We start from the raw sequence: 23,941 nt of genomic DNA, 5'->3' as shown, positions 1-23,941 counted from the left end.
TCCCGGGACTGTGTTGGTCGATGGTCTGTACTGATCGCGTTACTGGGACTGTGTTGGTCGATGATCTGTACTGATCGTGTTACCGGGACTGTGTTGGTCGATGATCTGTAATGATCGCGTTACTAGGACTGTGTTGGTCGATGATCTGTACTGATCGCGTTACCGGGACTGTGTTGTACTCTAAGATTGCGCGTGCGCGCACTCATCCTCTCTGCGCCTGCGTTGCTCCTCCGGTCGTCATGGAAACGTGGAGTCGCGGAGCCGCCGGTGCGTCTTGGAACGTGGTGACGTTACCGGCAGAGGAGGAAGATGGCGCATTACCGGGTGAGGAGGCATCGTCCGCGGCGATACCGACGGGGACTCGGGGGACTGGACACCGACAAAGGGGGAGATGAAGAGGGCTATGGAGGGGTGTCAGGGGCGGGAGTGTTCAAGGGTGGGAGAGGGAGTGGGCTGGGTAAGTGGTCAGGGGTGGGAGAGAGGAAGAGTGCTGAGGTGTCGGTGGTGGGAGTGAGGCAGAAGGTTGGGGTGGTGGAGAGAGAAAGGGCTGGGTAGTGGTCAGGGTGGGGTAGAGGATTGGGGAGTGGTCAGGGGTGGGCGAGGAATCGGGCTGGTCAGGGGTAGGAGAGGGCAAAGAGATGGGAAAGAGCGAAATAAGGACGAGGCTGTGGGGAGGTGGAATGGAGGGGCAATGTGGAGATGTGGTAGTGGGGCAGGGGAAAAGCAGAAGGGTGATGGGAGAGAAAGTGAGGGCAGAAGAGGAAGGAATGGAGAGGAGGAGTGTATAGGGACAAGTGGAAGGGGAGCAGGAGAGTGGCTGAAGAAGTATGCAGGGTTGAGGTGAGGAGAGGAAGGAGTTTGTGGCACTGTGTAAAGGAGGTGACCCCAGTGAGTAGAGCGTGTGGTAGATGCAGGAAACGGTAGGGGTGTAGAAGTCATTAGAATGGTAAGGGATGGGGTAGAGGTTCAAAAGGTACAGAATGTGGAGATAACATTGAAGAGAGGAAGGTGTGGAATAGATAAGATGGAGGATATTTAAATAGAAATTAGGAGGTAGGTAATGTGTTTGGTGAGGAGGTAGGTGCTGAAGGAAGGGGTCGGATGGTAGGGAGTGAAATGGTTGTGGATGTAACTATATATTTGTGAGATATGCATCCCTCATTATCATCACTAGGCTGGCGATTCTCGAAGAGAACAATTTCGAAGATATTTAGAAAAAAGTGGAGTGTTGGATGCACTTACTAAAGGTACAAACTGAAGATAGTTTTAGATTGTCAGTTTTGTTGGTATGAGATGAAATTAAGCAACATAAATTGGAAAATTGCTAGCAGGCATTTTGTTGTTTTTGGTAATTCTCAGCAAGCGTGTATTGAATGGTCAAAACAAAGCTTGCATGAGATTGAGGAAATGGAGATGAATATTTTTTTAAATGGAGGGATTTTGGGTATGAATCTATTAGAAATATAAAAACAATTTAGCATCTTTGCTAAACAAACAAATGTGGGATGGAGACAATGCTTTTGATGAATGTAGCAGAATTATTGGAGAGCCAGCTTCCTCACCCTTGTCACACAGGGCTATACCTTTTAACATCTGGTTGTGAAGAAGAGAGATATCTGTAAAGGTGTTCTTACTTTCTCATCGGCATCCGAGATTGACAATATTACACGGTAGTCTATTTAAAGTATTATTAAAAAGTGTTGACACGCACCCAGGCCCATTGTAACCTCTGAAGCCTGGAAGAGTCTGTGTTTCAGGATTTTGTGAAATTGCATTTGAAGCAGTTGCCCCTTAAGTCTTGGCTGCATTTCAAGTCTGTGCTCCTGACATGAAGTGACAGGGAGGATATGCCAGTCACCATGTCAGACCATTTCTAGACCCACTCAGATCAGCCTTTCACAGGTCCAGACAGTGTACCATGGAAGCTCACTGATCCCCACTCCTGAATTAGGCTAGCAGTTAGTACAACACTATTACAGCATCAGCTGTAAGACTGACGTTTGATTCTCACCGTTGTCTAAGGGGTGTGTGTGTTCACTCAGCTACTACGTGGGTTTCCTAGAAGCTTCAGTTTCCTCCCACATTCCAAAAATGTATCGTCAGAGTTAGTGAGTTGTGGCCATGCTGTGTACAGCATAATCCTCGCTGATTTGATTTAATCCAAATGATGCATTTCACTGTATGGTTCAATGTACACGTGACAAATAAAGCTTTGAGTAATTCTGTATACTGTACTGAGGGATAATAAATCAGCCATTATGGAATGGCAGAGCAGATTTGATGGGCTGAATGGCTTAATTCTGCTCTTATAGAACATAGCACATTACAGGCCTTTCGGCCCACAATGTTGTACCGACCATGTAGCCTACTCTAGAAACTGCCCAGAATTTCCCTACCGCACAGCCTTCTATTTTTCTAAGCTCCATGTACCTATCTGAGAGTCTCTTAAAAGTCCCTATTGTATCCGCCTCTACCACCTTCGCTGGCAGTGAATTCCACACACCCACCACACTCTGTGTATTAAAAAAAAACTTCCCTAACATCCCCTTGCTACCTATTTCCAAGCACTTTAAAACTATGCCCCCTCGTGTTAGCCATTTCAGCCCTAGGAAAAAGCCTCTGCTATCTACACAATCAGTGCCTCTCATCATTTTATATACCTCTGTCAGGTCACCTCTCATCCTCTGTCACTCCAATGAGAAAAGGCCAAGTTCACTCAACCTGTTCTCTTAAGGCACACTCTCCAATTGAGGCAACACCTTCTAAATCTCCTCTGCACTCTCTCTATAGTATCCACATCCTTCCTGTAATAAGGTGACCAGAACTGAACACAGTACTCCAAGTGGGGTCTGATGAAGGTCTTGTATAGCTGTAGCATTGCCTCATGGCTCTTGAACTCAGTCCCACGGTTGCTGAATGCCAACACACCGTACACCTTCTTAACAACATTGTCAGCCTGGGCAGCAGCTTTGAGTGACCTCTGGACACGGACCCCAAGATCACAGATCCTCCACACTGCCACTTACCATTTATATTCTGTATTCAAATTTGACCTACCAAATTTGACATTCACATTTATCTTGGTTGAACTCCATTTCCCTATTCTCAGCCCAGTTCTGCATCCTATTGATGTTGCACTGTAACCTCTGACACCCTCCAGACTATCCACAACACCCCCAACTTTTGTGTCATCAGCAAATTTACTAACCCATCCTTCACTTCCTCGTCCAGGTCAATTATAAAAATCACAAAGAGCAGGGGTCCTAGAACACCACTGGTCACTGATCTCCATGCAGAATATGAACCATCAACACAACCCTTTGCTTTCTGTGGGCAAGCCAATTCTGGATCTACAAAGCAAGATCTCCTTGGATCCCATGTTTCCTACTTTCTGAATGAGCCTTGCATGAGGAACCTTATCAAATGCCGTACTGAAATCCATATACACTACATCCACTGCTGTACCTTCAATGTGTTTTGTTACATCCTCAAGGAATTCAATCAGGCTAGTAAGGCACTACCTGCCCTTGACAAAGCCATGTTGACTATCCCTAATCAGATATGTCTCTCCAAATGCACATAAATCCTGCTTCTCAGGATCTTCAACAACCTGCCCACCACTGAAGTAAGACTCACTGGTCTATAATTTCCTGGGTTATTTCTACTCCCTTTCCTGAACAAGTGAACAACATTTGCAACCCCCCAGTCCTCTGGTACATCTGCCATCCCTATTGATGATGCAAAAATCACCAGAGGCTCAGCGATCTCCTCCCTTGCTGGTCCTGGCGACTTATCTAATTTAATGCTTTTCAAAAGCTCCAGCACATCCTCTTTCTTAATGTCTGTATTTCTTGAGTCTTTGATCTTATTTACTTTATTAGAAAATAAATCAGTTCCTAGTGGTGTCATTTATGTATCTGTTGCTTCAGCCTTTGAGCAAAGTAATACAAAATGGAATATGCTTTATTTTTCAGTGCTGGTTGCTCTCTACGAGGAGCCGGAGAAGCCTAATAATGCAATGGAGTATCCTTTATCCCAGATCTTTCAGGCAACATTAAGTAGAGTTTAACTTATGAGCAGGGTTTGTTTGAATCCAGTTCCCTGTCCACAGTAAAGGGGCTTTGTTTCCACTATCTTTAGAGAGAATTTGTGCCTTGCACCCTATCTATTCTGTACACGAAGGGGCTGTCTGTCCATCTCCCTTTTTTAAAAAAAGAGCAATGTTTCTCCAATGCACTCCATGTAAAAAGGGTTTTCTCCTCCATCTCCTGCTTGTAGAAAAGGCTGTGATTTCCTTTAATTTTGTCGGCTTGCTTATTGTGTTTTGATTTTTTAATCTTCAGTTTTTCTTTTTTCTTATAATTCATGCAGGTGAACTGATTATGATTAGTAATGTACAGAGGCATTTTTACATTTGTATACAAAATAAGTCTATTTTCATATTCCATTAGTACTGACTTGCAATATTAGATGAGCTCACTCACCAGGTTACTGAGTCTACCCATACATGCAATTTCACACATCATGCAGGTGGGATGCTGTTACAGTTTCATTGTATTAACAGGTGCATTGTGCATTTCCTTAACTTGTTAGTTTCTTGAAACAGCATTTAGGATCAGCAGGCCCCGAGACTGCAGATGTGGAAACGCTGCGACTTGAAGTGACAGAACTGAGACAGAAATACGAGGCCCTGCTGGAGGAAAATAAGGAATTAAAAGCCAAGGTAATACCTGTCATTATATGGTTTCCCTTGAAACGATTCGGTATAATAAAACTGTTGAATACGTCCACTTACCTTACCCCATTTCCTGGATGTAGTCCAATATGTTTCCTCCCTTGTTGGACTGGAAGTACAATGATCCTTAAAGATTGCCTGCCAGTGTATTATTTTCTTCATTATCCTTAGGACAGTACTGGCTTTCCCCTCCGTGGATGCTGCTCGACCCAGCGGGTTTCTCATACAATTGCTGCCACTCCAGAACAAAACCTAAAACGCTGGAGGATCTCAGTAGGTCAGATGGCATCTCTGGAGAGGAATAAATAGTTGACTTTTCAGGTCGAGACCCTTCCTTCATCCGGATTGGGTTTCAACAGAGACCTGATAAAAGGTCCTGGCCAGCAATGTTGACTGTTTATTGGTTTACATAGATGCTGTTTGACTTGCTGAGTTTCTCCTGCATTTTGTGTGTGTTCCTCTGAGTACCTCCAGCTTTTTGTGTGTAGCTCCAGATATACAGTATCTGTAGTCTCTTCTTTCTATTGTCATTTCTACCTGGGTAGAAATTGCAGATAGAATAATGATATTCCGTACAACAAGCTAGAGGAACTCAGCAGGTCGGGCAGCATCCGTGGAAACGAGCAGTCAACGTTTCGGGCTGAGACCCTTTGTCAGGACTGAAGAGGGAGGGGGCAGGGGCCCTATAAAGAAGGTGGGGGAGGGTGGGAAGGAGAAGGCTGGTAGGTGCCAGGTGAAAAACCAGTAAGGGGAAAGATCAAGGGGTGGAGGAGGGGACGCAGGGATAGGCAGGAAAGGTGAAGAAGGGAAGTAAGGGGAAAGCACTATGGATAGCAGAAGGTGGCAGAATCATGAGAGAGGTGATAGAAACATAGAAAATAGGTGCAGGAGTAGGCCATTCAGCCCTTCGAGCCTGCACCGCCATTCAGTATGATCATGGCTGATCATCCAACTCAGAACCCTGTACCTACTTTCTCTCCATACCCCCCGATCCCTTTAGCCACAATGGCCATATGTAACTCCCTCTTAAATATAGCCAATGAACTGGCCTCAACTGTTACCTGTGGCAGAGAATTCCACAGATTCACCACTCTCTGTGTGAAGAAGTTTTTCCTCATCTCGGTCCTAAAAGGCTTCCCCTTTATCTTTAAACTGTGACCCCTCATTCTGGACTTCCCTAACATCGGGAACAATCTTCCTGCATCTAGCCTGTCCAATCCCTTTCGAATTTTATACGTTTCAATAAGATCCCCCCTCAATCTTCTAAATTCCAGCAAGTATAAGCCTAGTCGATCCAGTCTTTCTTCATATGAAAGTCCTGCCATCCCAGGAATCAATCTGGTGAACCTTCTTTGTACTCCCTCTATGGCAAGAATGTCTTTCCTCAGATTAGGGGACCAAAACTGCACTCAATACTCCAGGTATGGTCTCACCAAGGCCTTGTACATCTGCAGTAGAACCTCCCTGCTCCTGTACTCGAATCCTCTTGCTATGAATGCCAATATACCATTCACCTTTTTCACCGCCTGCTGTACCTGCATGCCCACTTTCAATGATTGGTGTACAATGACACCCAGGTCTCATTGCACCTCCCCTTTTCCTAATCAGCCTAATCCTAACAGATAATAATCTGTTTTCCTGTTCTTCCACCAAAGTGGATAACCTCACATTTATCCACATTAAATTGCATCTGCCATGAATTTGCCCACTCACCTAACCTATCCAAGTCACCTTGCATCCTCTTAGCATCCTCCTCACAGCTAACACTGCCGCCCAGCTTTGTGTCATCCACAAACTTGGAGATGCTGGATTTAATTCCCTTGTCTAAATCATTAATATATATTGTAAACAACTGGGGTCCCAGCACTGAGCCTTGCAGTACCCCGCCAGTCACTGCCTGCCATTCTGAAAAGGTCCCGTTTATTCCCACTCTTTGCTTCCTGTCTGCCAACCAATTCTCTATCCACATCAATACCATACCCCCAATGCCGTGTGCTTTAAGTTTGCACACTAATCTCCTGTGTGGGACCTTGTCGAAAGCCTTTTGAAAATCCAAATATACCACATCCACTAGTTCTCCCCTATCCACTCTACTAGTTACATCCTCAAAAAATTCTATAAGATTCGTCAGACTTGATTTTCCTTTCACAAATCCATGCTGACTTTGTCCAATGATTTCACCGCTTTCCAAATGTGCTGTTATCATATCTTTGATAACTGACTCTAGCATTTTCCCCACCACTGATGTTAGGCTAACTGGTCTATAATTCCCCGGTTTCTGTCTCCCTCCTTTTTTAAAAAGTGGAGTTACATTAGCCACCCTCCAATCCTCGGGAACTAATCCAGAATCTAAAGAGTTTTGAAAAATTATCACTAATGCATCCACTATTTATTGAGCTACTTCCTTAAGCACTCTGGGATGCAGACCATCTGGCCCTGGGGATTTATCTGCCTTTAATCCCTTCAATTTACCTAACACCACTTCCCTACTAACATGTATTTCCCTCAGTTCCTCCATCTCACTAGACCCTCGGTCCCTTACTATTTCCGGAAGATTATTTATGTCCTCCTTAATGAAGACAGAACCAAAGTAGTTATTCAATTGGTCTGCCATGTCCTTGTTCCCCATGATCAATTCACCTGTTTCTGACTGTATGGGACCTACATTTGTCTTAACCAATCTTTTTCTTTTCACATATCTATAAAAGCTTTTACAGTCAGTTTTTATGTTCCCTGCCAGCTTTCTCTCATAATCTTTTTTCCCTTTCCTAATTAAGCCCTTTGTCCTCCTCTGCTGGACTCTGAATTTCTCCCAGTCTTCAGGTGTGCCGCTTTTTCTGGCTAATTTGTATGTTTCTTCTTTGGACTTGATACTATCCCTAATTTCCCTTGTCAGCCACGGGTGCACTACCTTCCCTGGTTTATTCTTTTGCCAAACTGGGATGACCAATTGTAGTTCATCCATGCAATCTTTAAATGCTTGCCATTGCATATCTACCGTCAACCCTTTAAGTATCATTTGCTAGTCTGTCTTAGCTAATTCACGTCTCATACCTTCAAAGTTATCCTTCTTTAAGTTCAGAACCTTTGTTTCTGAATTAACTATGTCACTCTCCATCTTAATGAGGAATTCCACCATATTATGGTCACTCTTACCCAAGGGGCCTCGCATGACAAGATTGCTAATTAACCCTTCCTCTTTGCTCAATACCCAGTCTAGAATGGCCTGCTCTCTAGTTGGTTCCTCGACATGTTGGTTCAGAAAACCATCCCACATACATTCCAAGAAATCCTCTTCCTCAGCACCCTTACCAATTTGGTTCACCCAATCTATATGTAGATCGAAGTCACCCATTATAACTGCTGTTCCTTTATTGCACGCATTTCTAATTTCCTGTTTAATGCCATTCCCAACCTCACTACTACTGTTAGGTGGCCTGTACACAACTCCCACCAGCATTTTCTGCCCCTTAGTGTTATGCAGCTCTACCCATATCAATCCCACATCCTCCAGGCTAATGTCCTTCCTTTCTATTGCATTAATCTCCTCTCTAACCAGCAACGCTACCTCACCTCCTTTTCTTTCCTGTCTCCCTCCTGAATATTGAATATCCCTGGATGCTGAGCTCCCATCCTTGGTCACCCTGGAGCCATGTCTCTGTGATCCCAACTATATCATAGTTATGTGATAGGTTGGCGCAGGTTTCCAGAGCCTTACCAAGTATTCCATCGGGACCTTCTGCCTTGCGAGGGTTCAATCTCTTTAAAGACAGTCTAACATCGGCCTCTGAGACGGAGATCACAGGGTCATCAGGTGCAGCAGGGATCTTCACAGCTGTAGTTGTGTTCTCCCTTTCAAAGCGTGCATGCATAGAAGGCATTGAGTTCATCTGGTAGCCATTTATACTATTGGGTTTCGCATTGTAGGAAGTAATGTCTTGCTGACCCTGCCAGAATTGCCGTGCATATGATATTGCCTCCAGCCTCATTTGAAATTGTCTCTTCACCCTTGAAATAGCCCTCTGCAAATCATACCAGATTTTCTGGTACAGGCCCATTTGCCAGACTTGAATGCCACAGATCTAGCCTTCAGCAGACGACGTACCTCCTGGTTCATCCACGGCTTTTGGTTTGGGAATGTACAGTAAATCTTTGTAGGCACACACTCATCCACACAGGTTTTAATGAAGTCGGTAACAACTGCAGCATACTCATCCAACTTCAAAGCTGAATCTCTGACTATAGACCAGTTCACTGATTCAAAGCAGTCCTGTAGATGCTCCTTCCCTTTGCACATTTGGTGAGTGATTTTATGGGTTCTCTTTGTTTTGTGGCTCCTGTAAGGAGGTGAATCTCACGATTGTACAATATATGCATCCTTTGGTAATAAATGTACTTTGAACTTTGTGTTCTTTTTGTAGTATTTTACAGGGGATGTGGGGAGAGGTCTGACTGACCTTAATCTGTCTTACAAGGAGCTTTGCATAGATTCCAGGTTTATTACCAGATAACTGATAACATAGTTCTGTTGCAGAAATCAGCTGTGGAAATATTTGGTAATGCACTAATTAGTTTCATTTTGTTAACCACAGCTTGCACAGTTCGAGTCCCCCAAAGAGGAAGGGCAACCTGAATAAGTCAAATCTATCTGTATCATTAGAAGAATGGATGAAAGGAGTCTGAGAGAGCACCTGGAAAATTATATTAAATTTGGAGAATTGATGTATACAGTGGATGGCAGCCAGTCTTTCAGGTTACACATTGCAAATATATCAGCACTTTCAGCTGACTCTTCCCAGTGATGCTTGTTGGCTTTTGTGAGCAGAATTTTGGTCTAAACACAATAGTGGGACAAAATAAATTACAATTAACTTAAATGCACTATTAAACCCTGCACAAGAAGTTTGATTCTGAAGTGACCATTAAACGCAAGATAAATTTCAAACACTTTCATGACTGCTTTAATCTTTGATTGGCAGTTTGTCATCAGACGGACAATAAAATAGCTTTCCCTTTGAGCAAATAAGTTTGCTTTTGCAATCTAGAGGAAAGCTGTAATGAGCAGGTTAGATTATATTATGAGCAGGTTATGTTTCCTGTTAGATTTTGAACAGGGAGTGGTGGACCAAAGCAGGTTACCAATTATTTGAAAAAGCATTTGGCCAATAAATTCTGTTCAAAAGCCAAAATGAACAAGTATCTCCATTGTCCAGGACTTCAAGGAAGTCAAATCTGAATACAATATTCATGTTGGAAGATTTCTTGTTAATCAGCAGTCTGGATGAGAGTTTGCAGCCTTTGAGCAATGGGTCAGGAGTAGCCCATCAAGAACCATGTATTTATCTGAAGAAAACAAAACTTTGGCTGATCTTACAAATTCTTCCACTATTTCTAGCTGTACAGGAGTCCAACTTTCACTTTTGATATTTACTCAATAAACTTTGTTTGCACATCATTGTTCTGTTTATTCTTAAACGTACAGCAGTGACCAAAGGAAGTTTTTGTTCCAAAATGACAGATGATTGGAAATAACAGCACAGAATGAGACCACCCTCCTTGTGCAACTGTGCTACCTCTTCATTTGGAATTGTCCAACTCAGTCACTCAATCCTTTCTCCATTCATTGCCTCTGGCTGGTTTATTGGGTGGGTTACAGTGGTGCTATCTGAAATTTCCAATAATTATTCTATCCCCCTATTTACAGTTTGGATATATATTTCTATCTTAACTCTCTCAGCATTGTTTTTCTCTCCAGTGTTTTTTTGACTTTCAGGTACACTGCCCTGTTTTTTAATTCTTTGGGATTTGAATATTGCTGTAAAAGCCAGTATTTATTACCCATAATAGACAGAACTATGGTTGGAACCATGGCCTGGACACAACTATGCTACAAAAAATGATGGTATATCCTAGTAAGAAAATTTGGAAATCCTTTAATTAAATCTTATCTGCATTTGCCATGCTTATCCAGAAATTTCTGAAGAAAACACTTCTAAATTTGCCTGCTTTCTAAGCAGTATCCACATGGTGCACAGTGGGCCATTTAATAGTATCCAATAATATGATTACTTCAGTTAAAATTGAATGACCACTTAAAAAGTCAATCAGGTTTAATATCACCAGCATATGTTTTGAAGTTTGTTAACTTTACAGCAGCAGTACAATGAAATACATGATAAACATAGAGAAAAAATTGACTTACAGTAAATATGTCTTTTAAATGGTTAAGTTAAAATAAGTATTGCAACAAAAAAGTAGTGAGTTGGTGTTCATGGGTTCAATTCCCATTTAGAAATCGGCTGGAAGAAGGGAAGAAGCTATTCCTGAATCACTGAGTATGTGCCTTCAGGCTTCTGTACCTCCTACCTTGCAGTAACAATCAGAAGAGGGTATATCCTGGTTGATGGTCCTTCTGAGGCACCACACCTTGAAGGTATTTTGGATACTACAAAGGCTAGTACCCATGGTGGAGCTGACTAATCTTACAAGTTTCTGCAGCTTTCTTCAATCTTGGGCAGTATCTCTTCTCCCCTCACCACCCCATACCAGGCGGTGATGCAGCCGGTAACAATGCTCTCCATGGTACATTTGTAGGAGTTTTCAAGTGTTTTAGTTGACAAACTAAATCTCCTCAAACTCCTAATGAAATATTGCTCCTGCCTTGCTTTCTTTATAGCTGCGTCAATATGTTGAGTCCAGTTTAGGTTCTCATAGATATTGACAATCAGGAACTTGAAACTGCTCACTCTCTCCACTTCTGATCTCTCTCTCTGAGGATTGGTTTGTTTTCCCCCACCTTACCCTTCCTGAAGTCCATAATCAGCTCTTTGGTCTTGCTAACATTGAGTACAAGGTTGTTGCTGTGACACCACCCAACTAACTGGTATATCTCACTCCTGTATGTCCTCTAGTCACCATCTGAAACTCTGCCAACAATAGTTGTATTTTTAGATGGTATTTGAGCTATGCCTAGCCATACAGTCATGTGTATATAGAGAGTAGAGCAGTGGGCTAAGCACACACCCCTGAGGTGCGCCAATGTTGATTGTCAGCGAGGTGGAGATGTTATTTCCAATCCACGTAGATTGTGGTCTGCTAGTTAGGAAATCGAGGATCCAGTTGCAGAAGGAAATAAAGAGGCCCAGGTTCTGTAGCTTTTGAATCAGAATTGCAGGAATGATGGTGTTAAATGTTGAGCTATAGTCAATAAACAGCATCCTGACATAGGTGTTTGCATTGTCCAGGTGATCCAAGGTCATGTGGAAAGCCATTGAGATCATGTCTACTGTAGATCTATTGTGGCAATAGGCTATTTGCAGTGGGTCCAGGTCCTTGCTGAGATAAGTGTTGATTCCGGCCTCTCAAAGCATTTCATCACCATAGATGTGAGTGCTTCTGGATGACAGTCATTAAGGCAACTCTTGGACACTGGTATTATTGTTGCCCTTTGGAAAAAGGTGGGATTGAAAGTGTCTTTGAATACCCCCGCCAGTTGGTTAATGCAGGTTCTCAGAGCTTTACCAGATACTCCATCAGGCCCTGCTGCCTTTCGAAGGTTAACCATCCTGAAAGACAGCCTTCGAGACAGAGGTCACAGGGTCACTGAATGTTGCAGTGGTCCTTATAGCTGTGGTTTTACTCTCATGTTCAAGGCAAGCATAAAAGGCATTGAGCTCATCTGGTAGTGAAGCATCACTGTTGTTCATCATGTTGGATTTGAAGTTCTTAGGATTGTTAGTGGAAGCAAACAATTGCCTAATTTGGGTGCAAGTGTGAAGCATTAATAGTGGTGTGAAAAACCATATAGGTAAAAGGGAAGAAATTGTAGTTAATATTGTCTTGTATGTTAGCTATAAACAGGAGAAATTATCAGCAAAGACACGAGCTACCAACACAAAGCAGTTCTTTTACATCACCACGCAAAATCAAAAGTCACTGAACAACTCAATTATCTAATTAAGTGATGCACTTACTTGGAGAAAGGGCTGGATTGACAATCCAGGTCATTTTTGATGACTATTTAGTCAAAAACACTCTGAAAATTGCTTGCTGTTTTCGTTCCAGTGATGGTCCAATGTTGGAATTCAGTCATAGAGAGCTAATTGTCTGCTGTTTCCAACAATTACAATTGGAAATTGAATATTGCAGGTTGAAGATATCTATAAACATTCCAGGCTCTTTGACTCTGGCTGGTATGTGGGTGGGTTATGGCTATGTTAGCTGAAACTTGATGGAGTTAATCTGGGGGAGCAGCTCTCTCTGGACTTGAGGATGCAATTTAAACCATTCTTCAAGAGCATTTCTTGAGAAGTTGATAGATTTGTTGTCAAGTCAAACTGAGTGGAATAGCAATGTTCTGACTAACCAGGACATTTGTTAGATTTGCTCTAGTTAAGTACAAATCTCTGCGCATGGGAGTTGCAAGAGTTCTCTGAGGCTATATACTGTGCACCATTTCTAATTAAGGTTTTGTTTGATGAATACCTTTACATTCTTTTGTTGTTTGTTGATTGGAGGTGTAGCTGAATATTGGCTATAAAACAATGACTGTGTTCCAAGCACACTAAGTTTGAAGAAACCACATTTTTTCCAGTTGACAACATTCCAGCCAAATCTTGAGTTTAAGTATTTATTTCATGTGCATGAGTACTTGACTTTCATTTTGTACCAACTATATCAATAGCTGTCAATCTAACATGAAAACTCCCCAACCCCTCCATACAACTTAGCCTGCAATAGAGAGGTTGATTTTGATGGTATAGGATATGTGCTTAGTGCCAGAAAGATAACCTAAGAGATCTATAACTGGCTGTTTGTTCTGACATGATAGTGTGGGAAGCAACTTTAGGGGAACCAATTCCTTGGGTGGGTACAAAATAGCGTTAGTGGTAGTACTGGGAGGTTAACAGCCTTAACTCAGTGTACGTATCAATATTTATTTTTAATAATACCAGCGACTGTTCCTGTACAGTTTCTTTTATGGGAATTTGCTGTGCACAAATTGGCTGCTCCCTTTCTTGCATATGAAAAAATACATGCGATTTCCGTAGCGTAAATGGTGACCTGCTGGGATCCGCATTAAAACAGTGTCCATGCACGGTTAGCTGAATGTTTAAATGAAAAGATGAATATCAGCTGTCCCTGTGATGGGTCAGTTCCAACCCGGAACATTCCATCGGACCGTGTTCGCATAGGAAGCGGACTTGGTTTCTCACCCGGAGTGGTTGCTAAGGTGCGGTCCGTTCCGGTGACGGGCCGGATGTCTGCGTGTTGTTGGTGGGGAAATGGCGAGTTCGGGCGCGGCGGCGGCTGGGGCGGATAGAGGCCCCGGTCCTGGTCGCTCCTCCGGAGAGAACGCTAGCCAAGACAGCACGTTCGAGTGCAACATCTGTCTGGACACGGCCAAGGACGCAGTGATCAGCCTCTGCGGTCACCTGTTCTGGTGAGGTCTTGGGATGGGAATGACCTGTAGGGAAGGAATGGGGTAACATATGGGGTGGGATGTGGATGGGAGGCCTGCGGGGATATGGGTTGGGAGGAGGGTGGATAGAGTTAGTGGGGAGGTTCCGGTGGGGGTTTGGGTTAAAAGGGGGTCCTGTGGGATATGAGGAGGAGGAAGTGATAGATGCGGATGGGGAGGTAATTAAGGGATGAGGGAAAGGATGGAGGTTAGGTTTGGAAGGATAGGCAGATGGAAATGTACAGTGAGCGTTAAACTGTGCTGGCAAAATGAAAGAAGAGACATTAGGGCTTGTGGAGGTGGTGAAACGTGGATCACGGGAACAGGTGTTTGGGAGAGGTTGGATGGTGGGCAGTGGAGAAATAGACTGGAGTGTGTTGCTATCGGGAAGGGTGATTCTGTTTCTAATACGCTAACTTGCTATTTCTCTTTTTTTTTGCTGCAAACCGTGAATATCTAAGCTGGCCTTGTTTACATCAGGTAAGTTTCTGTTACTTTAACTTTGTTTTAACTTTAAAGATAGAACAAATGACAGGCTACTTACTACAAGTGAATTCAGATGTTAAAATCCATCCATTGGCTGCTAAACTGAGATGTAGTGATAGCACATTCAGTGATGGTGGTGGTAGAAACCCAATACACTCATCATAAGCACTAGTTATGGTGGATATGTCAAATTTCCAGGAGCTGAGAACATTGTGCTACAGGGTTTCCGGTGCTGCTGTGCTCTAGGGCAGGGGTTCCCAACCTGGGGTCCATGAACTCCTCGGTTAATTGTAGGGGTCCATTACACAAAAAAAGCATTAGGAACCTTTATTTGGAATAGAGAGAGTGAGCCTATGGTATGTTCAATTGTTGGGTGAACATTTAGTCTTTGTTTTAGTGCAAATCATGGTCTTTATTGGGGGCTTTGCTTGGTGGGTGGAGGGTCCTGATGAGTTTTTGAAGAAGAGCATGGGGGTGGGTATGTTGGTGCTTTTTTGCTGTATGTACGTGGGAGTGAGGGGGATTTGGGGTTCTAACGTTTTAACTCATTCTTTGTGGAACTCTTGTTTTTGTGGACGTCTGTGAAGAACAGGAATTTCAGATTGTATATTGTATACATTTCTCTGATATTAAATGGAACAATTGAACTTTTTCTGTATGCTTTGAGCTGCTTGTTGGTGCTATTACTCACTCAGGCTAATGAAGAGTTCCAACTTGTTTCTTATGTGTGTCTTATAAATTGTGCAGAAGTTCTGGGCTATCTAGATGTGTCATTTATTACATGATACCCGAGCTCTCACCTGTTTTAATAATGAATTCATAAAATGTTGATCCTCAGCAGGTCAGACAGTATTCATAGAGAAATAGTTAGAGCTTCAGTCAGTGACCCTTCATCAGAACTGAAAAAATGAGAAAACGAAATGTGTTTTAAGCCACAGAAAGGTAGTGAGAACAGAGAACTGTGATAGAATAGAGACCTAAGAGAATCGAAATGGCACATGGTTTTAGTAATGTCTCCTAGAGGGTGGATGTTAATCATAATAGATCTGTCTGGAGCAGATATCAATGATCTGGATGATAATGTGGTGAATTGGATCAGCAAATTTGCTGATGATACAAAGATTGGAGGTGTAGTGGACAGTGAGGAAGCTTTTCAAAGTTTGCAGAGGGATTTGGACCAGCTGGAAAAATGGGCTGATAAATGGCAGATGGAGTTTAATACAGACAAGTGTGAGGTATTGCACTTTGGAAGGACAAATCAAGGTAGAACATACAAGGTAGATGGTAGGACACTGAGGAGTGCAGTAGAACAGAGGGATCTGGGAATACAGATACAAAATTCCCTAAAAGTGGCGTCACAGGTAGATGGGGTAGTAAAGAGAGCTTTTGGTATATTGGCCTTTATAAATCAAAGTATTGAGTATAAGAGTTGGAATGTTATGGTGAGGTTGTATAAGACATTGGTGAGGCCGCATTTGGAGTATTGTGAGCAGTTTTGGTCACTTAATTACAGGAAGGGTATTAATAAGGTTGAAAGAGTGCAGAGAAGGTTTACAAGGATGTTGCCGGGACTTGAGAAACTGAGTTACAGAGAAAGATTGAATAGGTTGGGACTTTATTCCCTGGAGCGTAGAAGAATGAGGGGAGATTTGATAGAGGTGTATAAAATTATGATGGGTATAGATAGAGTGAATGCAAGCAGGCTTTTTCCACTGAGGCTAGCGGAGAAAAAAACCAGAGGACATGAGTGAAGGAGGAAAAGTTTAAAGGGAGCCTGGGGGGGGGGGGGGGGGGGGAGCTTCTTCACACACAGTGGTGGGAGTGTGGAATGAGCTGCCAGAGGAAGTGCCAAAGGGCCTGTTTCTATGCTGTAGTGTTCTATGTAAAGGAGTATTTCCTAGAAAATGCTCAGTAGTTGTTCAGGGAGGGAAACACTGAGATTATGTGGATGGTGGATGGGCTTATTGCAGAACTGGCCAGCTTTTACACAAACAGGAAGGGCTGGTTTTCTGAAATTGCTGAATTCAACATTGTGGATAGAATGAAATTTGCAAATTGGGTGACTAGAGTGACACGAGCTGGGTTTTCCAGTGTAGAGGAAACTACATTATAAGCATCAGATGCCTTTCATTGGAAGAAGTGCAAGCGACATAACCTTGTAGCCACAATGTTTATATGGCTGACCTGGTTGGATTTTCTGATCAGGTGACCTCTTCCTCATCACACTTGCCTCCAGTGTAGGGAACTTACAGTAGTCTGCTGACCTTTATGATGAGTAAGAAGGTATGTTTTCAAGCGTAGGTGGTGGTTGTCATTGATTGTACTTATGTGACAAGTTCATTCATGCCGCAAGCAACCCTTCTTGAAGGTTTTCCTGGGCCTTTCTGCATTGGAGGTGTGGAGCTTTGCATTTTCCCAGGAGTTACAAATGGAACTGAACATTCTGCAATTATTGGCCATGGCAGACATTTAAAATATCTATTTTGGTAAAGAAACAGAAAAGGCACAAAAGTGAAAATAGTGAATGTTGGTGTGCATAGATTTTTGTTATAAAATTTCTTTATATAATTCTTGTTGCGTGAATGAAGTCAGTGGAGAAAATCACTGATAGATACAAAAGCAGCAGCTTTATTCGACAAAACAAGGTACAGCAGGCATCACATGGAGACACTTTCAGTGGAAAGGTCTGCTGGCCCAACATGGGCTCAGTATTTTATGTGCCAAACATCAAAGGGCAACTCCATATTTACATTGTATGGACAACGCTTTCTTTGAAACTACATACAACCTTCACACCTCCTAATTCACATTCACACCACAGACAATCAAATGAATTTTAATCAGCATTGTCTGGACAGTGATTCATAGCTTTTAGGAATCCATTGTTCAGAGCTGAACTCCAAATTAAATGCACAATACATTTTCAGATGTGAAGACTGGTAGCCAAAGTTAGTTGTTAAATGTATATGTCCGAAGCCCCAGAATCTCTCTAACAATTCTCTAGATGTAGAAGGACTTGTGTTAAACACAGACAATTGGGACTAGCTTAGATCAGCACAAATGAGTTTGGTCAAAGGGCCAGTTTCTATGCTGTGTGATTCTATTACATGACCTATTTTTCTCATCTCCTCTGTTTTCTAAGATCTTTATGATCCTTCAACTCATTCCTGTTGGGAATGTTCAACTCTTTTTATGATACCATTGCCTTTACTTCTAGTTACTTTGTCCTAAGCTTTGGAATTTTGCTTCTCAGAATCTTGCCTCTCAGTATAAGATGTTGCACACAAAATGCTGGAGGAACTCAGCAGCTCAGACAGCATCAATGGAGTCAGGCCTAGACTGTTCATTAGGACTCATAAGATGCTCCTTTAAAACTATTTCTGTGGCCAAGCTATTGGTCATCCACCCTCCTCAACATCTCCTCACGTGGCTTGTGTTTGATATTCTCATGATGTGCTGTTCAGCATTTGACTATATTTATAATGCTGCTACAATGCAAATTTCTGCCATTCTCATTCCAGATGAAACACAGATACTTGGTGTTCAGGTATTCCATGTAATTAAGAAGCTAAATGGTATTTTACTTTTTATAATTATAAGGAAGTTTTGTAATTGGTAAAACGGCATTTTATCTGAGACTGCACTAGACTTAAAATAGTTTGCTGGTGGGTGTTTTGAATGGGGTGCCTATGATTCTACATGATGATGAAAGACTTTGAAGAGTCAAGAGTGAGCCATTTGCTGCAAGATACATAAGAACTGACCTTCAATTGTATTGGTAGTATTGTAGCTACACAGTAACTGCTCTGTCAGCATAGCCTCGACAGTATTCTCTAAATTATGTTAGATATGGGTGTTCAGTTTGCCTTGACATTATCACTAACAGAAAACCTCTGGTGTCTGTGTTCTGACAGTGGTTGGAGACCAGACCTAATCGACAGGTTTGCCCTGTATGCAAAGCAGGCATCAGTCGAGACAAAGTGATTCCCCTTTATGGAAGAGGAAGTACTGGTCAGCAGGATCCCAGGTAAGCAAGGCTGCTTTGACCTGCCCTAGTGAGATTCTGCTTTGATCTGCCCTAGATTTCATATGAACTTCATGTAAGGTTGAGAATTTGGTCAAAGGGGAAACTTAGTAATTCTGATACGTGGAATTTTCACAATTTTAATAGAAACCTGAGTGGCATTTAGTAGTTAGTGAATGCAGTGCTCTGGAATAGTTACTGTGAAGCAGGCTGAGACAATATTGATATCTTGAATGTGGTGCAAATAAAATTCTGTTCGTTCCACAACTTCAATGCTTGGCTAGTCCAGTCACCTTTTACCCTGACCATTGTCAGTGGTGGTGTAGCTCTAAAATTCATGCCTTAATTTATCCCTCTGACTCCTGCTTCGACCACTAGTCTTGCACTTCAGTGGGCTATAAAGAATGGATTTTCTTTGAGATATTTTCATCGCTCTCTTCCCTGAAAATCAAAAGCACTGAAATAAAAGCAGACAATCCTGGAAATCCCAGTGAGCCAGGCAGCACTTGTGGAAAAAGAAACAGTTCATATGCTTCAGGTTCTGAGACCCTTCATCAGTTTTGACAAAAGGACCTTGGACTGAACTGATTGTCTTTCCACAGGCTTCTGGTCTTTGTTGAGTTCATGCATTCTCTTGAGTTTGCCTGGCTGACTGTCAGATAATCACAGGAGGCTTTGGGATGGGTTGATCCATCCACGTGGTCGATAGCCAAATGTTGGTGGTTAATTCCACTTCCCAGGTTCAGCTCTTCAGTGTGCAACTTTTTAGCTGTCTTGGTTTCTGCTTCTACCACCCTCTTGAGAGAGTGAATTACAGACCCTCCCCACCACCACTTAAAGCACTTGCAATTTGAATGTGGCTAAAAAAATGTTGCATACCTTGGGTAGTTGGTCTTGTGGTGACCACTTTCCAGTGCACACGAACCGGCTCACAAAATGGCACGCGCTGGCAGAGAGGCCGGCCCCAAATAGGGGCGCCAGGCCTTCTTCACCAGCAAGGAGAAAACCCCGCGCGTGGGAAGGGACCGTGAATATGCATTCCCGCCCGGGGAGGGCGGAAACGGGAAGGCTTAAAAGCGAGGCCGCAAAGTTTGAATAAATCTTTTGTGCAACTGCAACTCACTGTCTGCGTGTCGTTATTCCAGCGCTGTGTGTAGCACACCGCTACAATTGGTGACCCCGACGGCCCAAACGATATTTGAACTGAAGATGAACGACGCCGCATCTGTTCATGCAGTTTCGTTAAAACTGCCAAGCTTCTGGACGCTGCGACCTCACCTATGGTTCCAACAAGCAGAAGCCCAATTCCACATTCGGCAGATAACCTCGGATTCCACACGTTACTGCTACGTGGTGAGCTCCCTCGACCAGGAGACGGCTGCCCAGGTTGAGGAGTTCATACAGTCGCCCCCGGAGGACGGCAAATACACAGCATTCAAAGCCCTGCTCATAAGGACTTTTGGACTCTCACGGCGTGAGCGAGCTGCCCGCTTACTGCACCTGGATGGTTTGGGAGACAGGCCGCCATCGGCATTAATGAACGAGATGCTGGCCCTGGCTGAAGGACACAAGCCCTGCCTCATGTTTGAGCAGGCGTTCCTAGAGCAGCTGCCCGAGGACATATGCCTGCTGCTGTCTGACGCGGATTTCAGTGACCCCCGGAAGGTGGCGGCCCAGGCAGATGTGCTGTGGAAAGCCAAGAAGGTGAGTGGGGCGTCCGTCGCACAGATCACCAAGCCACGTGCCCAACAGCAGACCAGATCAGGCCTGGCAGCAGAGCCCACAAAACCCAGAGGTAGGAGTGCGGAGGCCAACGAACAATGGTGCTTCTACCACCAGCGGTGGGGCACAGAAGCCCGCCGCTGTAGCCCGCCCTGCAACTTCTCGGGAAACGCCAGGGCCAGCCGCCGCTGATGGCTACGGCAGCTGGCCATCAGAATAGCCTCCTTTATGTCTGGGACAAACAGTCGGGACGCCGCTTTTTGGTCGACACTGGAGCCGAGATCAGCGTCTTACCTCCGATGAATTACAACACCCGCATCAGAGAACTGGGACCCACCCTGAGGGCCGCAAATGGCAGCGCAATACGGACCTACGGCACCCGTACGGTGCGGCTACAGTTTGGCTCCAGCCGGTTCACGTGGGACTTCACACTGGCCGCCGTGGCCCAACCACTCCTGGGGGCGGAGTTTTTGCGAGCTCACAGCCTGCTGGTCAACCTGCAAGGGAAGAGACTAGTCCACACCAAGACTTTTCAAACGTTCTCCCTGGGTGAAGCCAAGTTGCCAGCCCCACACCTGGATTCCATCACACTGTCTGACAACGAATTCACCAGAGTCCTGGCAGACTTCCCATCAGTTCTGGCACCGCAGTTCATGGCAGCCATGCCCAGACACGGAGTACAGCATCACATCCCGACCCAGGGACCACCCCTCCACACTCGTGCTCGAAGGCTTCCCCCGGACAAGCTCCGATTGGCAAAGGAGGAGTTCAAGAGGATGGAGGAATTGGGGATCATACGGCGGTCCGACAGCCCATGGTCCGCCCCCCTGCACATGGTGCCCAAAGGGGGAGACCATGGGGGCTGGAGACCATGTGGCAGACGGAACGAGGCTACAACACCGGACCGCTACCCTGTGCCACACATTCAGGACTTTGCAGCAAACCTGCACAGCGCAAGGATCTTTTCCAAGGTAGACCTCGTCCGGGGATACCATCAAATTCCAATGCATCCGGACGACGTCCCCAAAACAGCACTCATCACCCCGTTCAGCCTTTTCGAGTTCCTCCGCATGCCGTTTGGTCTAAAGAATGCCGCACAGACATTCCAGCGGCTCATGGACGCGGTGGGACACGACCTGGACTTTGCATTCATCTATTTGGACGACATCCTCATAGCCAGCAGTAGTCGTCAGGAGCATCTGTCCCACCTCCGTCAACTCTACGCCCGACTGAGTGAATACGGCCTAACAATCAACCCGGCCAAATGCCAGTTCGGACTCGACACCATCAACTTCCTGGGCCACAGGATTACTAAAGACAGGGCAACCCCTCTGCCCAGCAAGGTAGATGCGGTCCGCCACTTCCCAGACCCAACACACTCAAAGGCCTGCAGGGATTAGTGGATATGGTGAATTTTTACCACCACTTCCTCCCCTCAGCAGCCCGAATCATGCGCCCCTGTTCACCCTGATGTCGGGTAAGGGCAAGGACATTACCTGGGACGAAGAGGCCGCAGTCGTTTTCGTTAAAACCAAAGAAGCCTTGGCAAACGCCGCGATGCTAGTGCACCACAGAACAGACGTCCCTACCGCCCTCACAGTGGACACATCCAACGCAGCAGTCGGTGGAGTGCTGGAACAACTCATTGAGGGTCACTGGCAACCCCTGGCATTCTTCAGCAAACACTTACGACCACCCGAACTCAAATACAGTGCTTTCAACCGGGAGCTGTTGGCACTATACATGGCAATCCGGCATTTCAGGTACTTCTTAGAAGGTAGGCCGTTCATCGCGTTCACGGACCACAAACCGCTTACCTTTGTGTTCACGAAGGCGTCCGATCCCTGGTCGTCCCGCCAGCAGCAACATCTGTCCTACATCTCTGAATACATGACGGACATCCGACATGTCTCGGGGAAAGGACAACATCGTGGCGGACGCACTATCCAGACCTACCATCCAGGCCCTGTCCCGGGGGTGGACTGAGTGCTGGCGGAGGCGCAGCAGGCAGACGATGAGATCCCTAGTTACAGGACTGCAGTCTCTGGTTTGCAGCTCCAAGACTTCCCTGTAGGCCCAGGTGAGAGGACCCTACTGTGTGACGTAGCTACCGGCCAACCTCGCCCCATCATCCCGGCAGCCTGGCGGCGGCAAGTTTTCAACTCCATTCACAACTTAGCACACCCCTCCATCAGGACAACCATCCAGATGGTTTCCAACAGGTTCGTTTGGCACGGACTCCGCAAGCAGGTCAGTGAATGGGCCAAAACGTGCATGCACTGCCAAACAGCCAAGGTGCAGCGGCACACCAAAGCCCTGCCGCAGCAGTTCCACCCCACCCGCCGGCATTTCGACTACATTCATGTGGATTTCGTGGGGCCCCTACCAGTGTCGCGAGGAGCGCGGCTCGTCCTAACTATTGTAGACTGGTTCACAAGATGGCCAGAGGCAGTCCTGCTCACTGACACCACATCTGAATCCTGCGCCCGAGCACTGATTGCAACCTGGGTATCTCGCTTTGGTGTACCGGCCCACATTACCTCTGACAGAGGCGCCCAGTTCACCTTCAGCCTGTGGTCAGCTATGGCAAGCCTTTTGGGAAAGAGCTACACCACACAATTGCCTACCACCTACAATCGAATGGACAGTGGAACGTTTCCACCGTCACCTGAAGTCGGCTCTCATGGTCCGCCTGAAAGGACCTAACTGGGTGGACGAACTTCCCTGGGTCCTGCTCGGAATCCACACGGTGCCCAAAGATGATCTGCACACCTCGTCGGCCGAGTTGGTGCACCCACGGCGCACCCGTGGTCGTCCCAGGAGAGTTCATACCAGCCCCAAGGGGGCAAGAGGAAGAACCTGCAGCAGTCCTGGACAGACTATGTGAGAGGCTCGGTAACCTGGCCTTCATACCCACTTCACTGCATGGACAGAGCCCGACCTGCGTACCCAAAGACCTGCAGCACTGTAAGTTTGTTTTTGTATGGCGGGGCGAACATCAGCCCTACGAGGGGCCATTTAAGGTGATCAGGAACAGTGATTCCACGTTCGTGCTCGACATTGGGGGGAAAGAGGAGATTTTCACAGTGGACTGACTCAAACTGGCCCATGTGGACTTGGCACAGCTGTCAGGCACTGTGGCACAGAGGCAGACCTCCCAAACAGTGGCCGACTCAGACTGTGGACATTGGGGGGGTGTATCACCGGTTCTTGGGGGGGGGGGGGGGTGTTATGTGGTGACCCACTTTCCAGTGCACTCGAACTGGTTCACAAAATGGAACGTGCTGGCAGATAGGCCGGCCCCAAAAAGGGCACCAGGCCTTCTTCACCAGCAAGGAGAAAAGCCCGCGCGCGGGAAGGGACTGAATATGCATAGTCATAGTCATATGCACAGCATTCCCGCCCGGGGAGGGCGGAAACGGGAAGGCTTAAAAGCGAGGCTTAAAAGTTTGAATAAATCTTTTACGCAACTGCAACTCACCGTCTGCGTGTCGTTATTCCAGCGCTGTGTGTA

The 23,941-nt window shown here is 45.2% G+C and overlaps 2 protein-coding genes across 4 annotated transcripts in view; both read left to right on the top strand.

Moving 5' to 3' along the window:
* Positions 1-239: 239 nt before the first annotated feature.
* Positions 240-10,190, top strand: mycbp (MYC binding protein). The gene is made up of 5 exons (XM_073055673.1): positions 240-324; positions 1,175-1,247; positions 3,975-4,023; positions 4,594-4,723; positions 9,328-10,190. The coding sequence occupies exons 1-5, from the start codon at positions 310-312 to the stop codon at positions 9,370-9,372; spliced, it is 312 nt and encodes a 103-aa protein (XP_072911774.1). The 5' UTR covers positions 240-309; the 3' UTR covers positions 9,373-10,190.
* A 3,643-nt stretch (positions 10,191-13,833) lies between these two features.
* rnf185 (ring finger protein 185) overlaps positions 13,834-23,941 on the top strand; it is a 28,882-nt gene continuing 18,774 nt past the window's right edge. The window contains exons 1-4 of one of the 3 annotated variants that reach the window (XM_073055671.1): positions 13,834-14,177; positions 14,657-14,675; positions 18,596-18,708; positions 19,851-20,762. In XM_073055671.1, the coding sequence (XP_072911772.1) occupies positions 14,020-14,177; positions 14,657-14,675; positions 18,596-18,708; positions 19,851-20,619 (1,059 nt within the window). In that variant the 5' untranslated portion in view covers positions 13,834-14,019 and the 3' untranslated portion in view covers positions 20,620-20,762. Of the gene's footprint in view, positions 14,178-14,656; positions 14,676-18,595; positions 18,709-19,850; positions 23,395-23,941 lie in introns of those variants that run through there. The other 2 variants (XM_073055672.1, XR_012100190.1) reach the window with 2 other exon arrangements.

Source organism: Hemitrygon akajei, chromosome 9, assembly GCF_048418815.1.
Source record: "Hemitrygon akajei chromosome 9, sHemAka1.3, whole genome shotgun sequence".
Lineage (NCBI taxonomy): Eukaryota > Metazoa > Chordata > Chondrichthyes > Myliobatiformes > Dasyatidae > Hemitrygon > Hemitrygon akajei.
The sequence above is the reverse complement of the archived record's forward strand: the minus strand, read 5'-3'. Positions and strand labels throughout refer to the sequence as shown.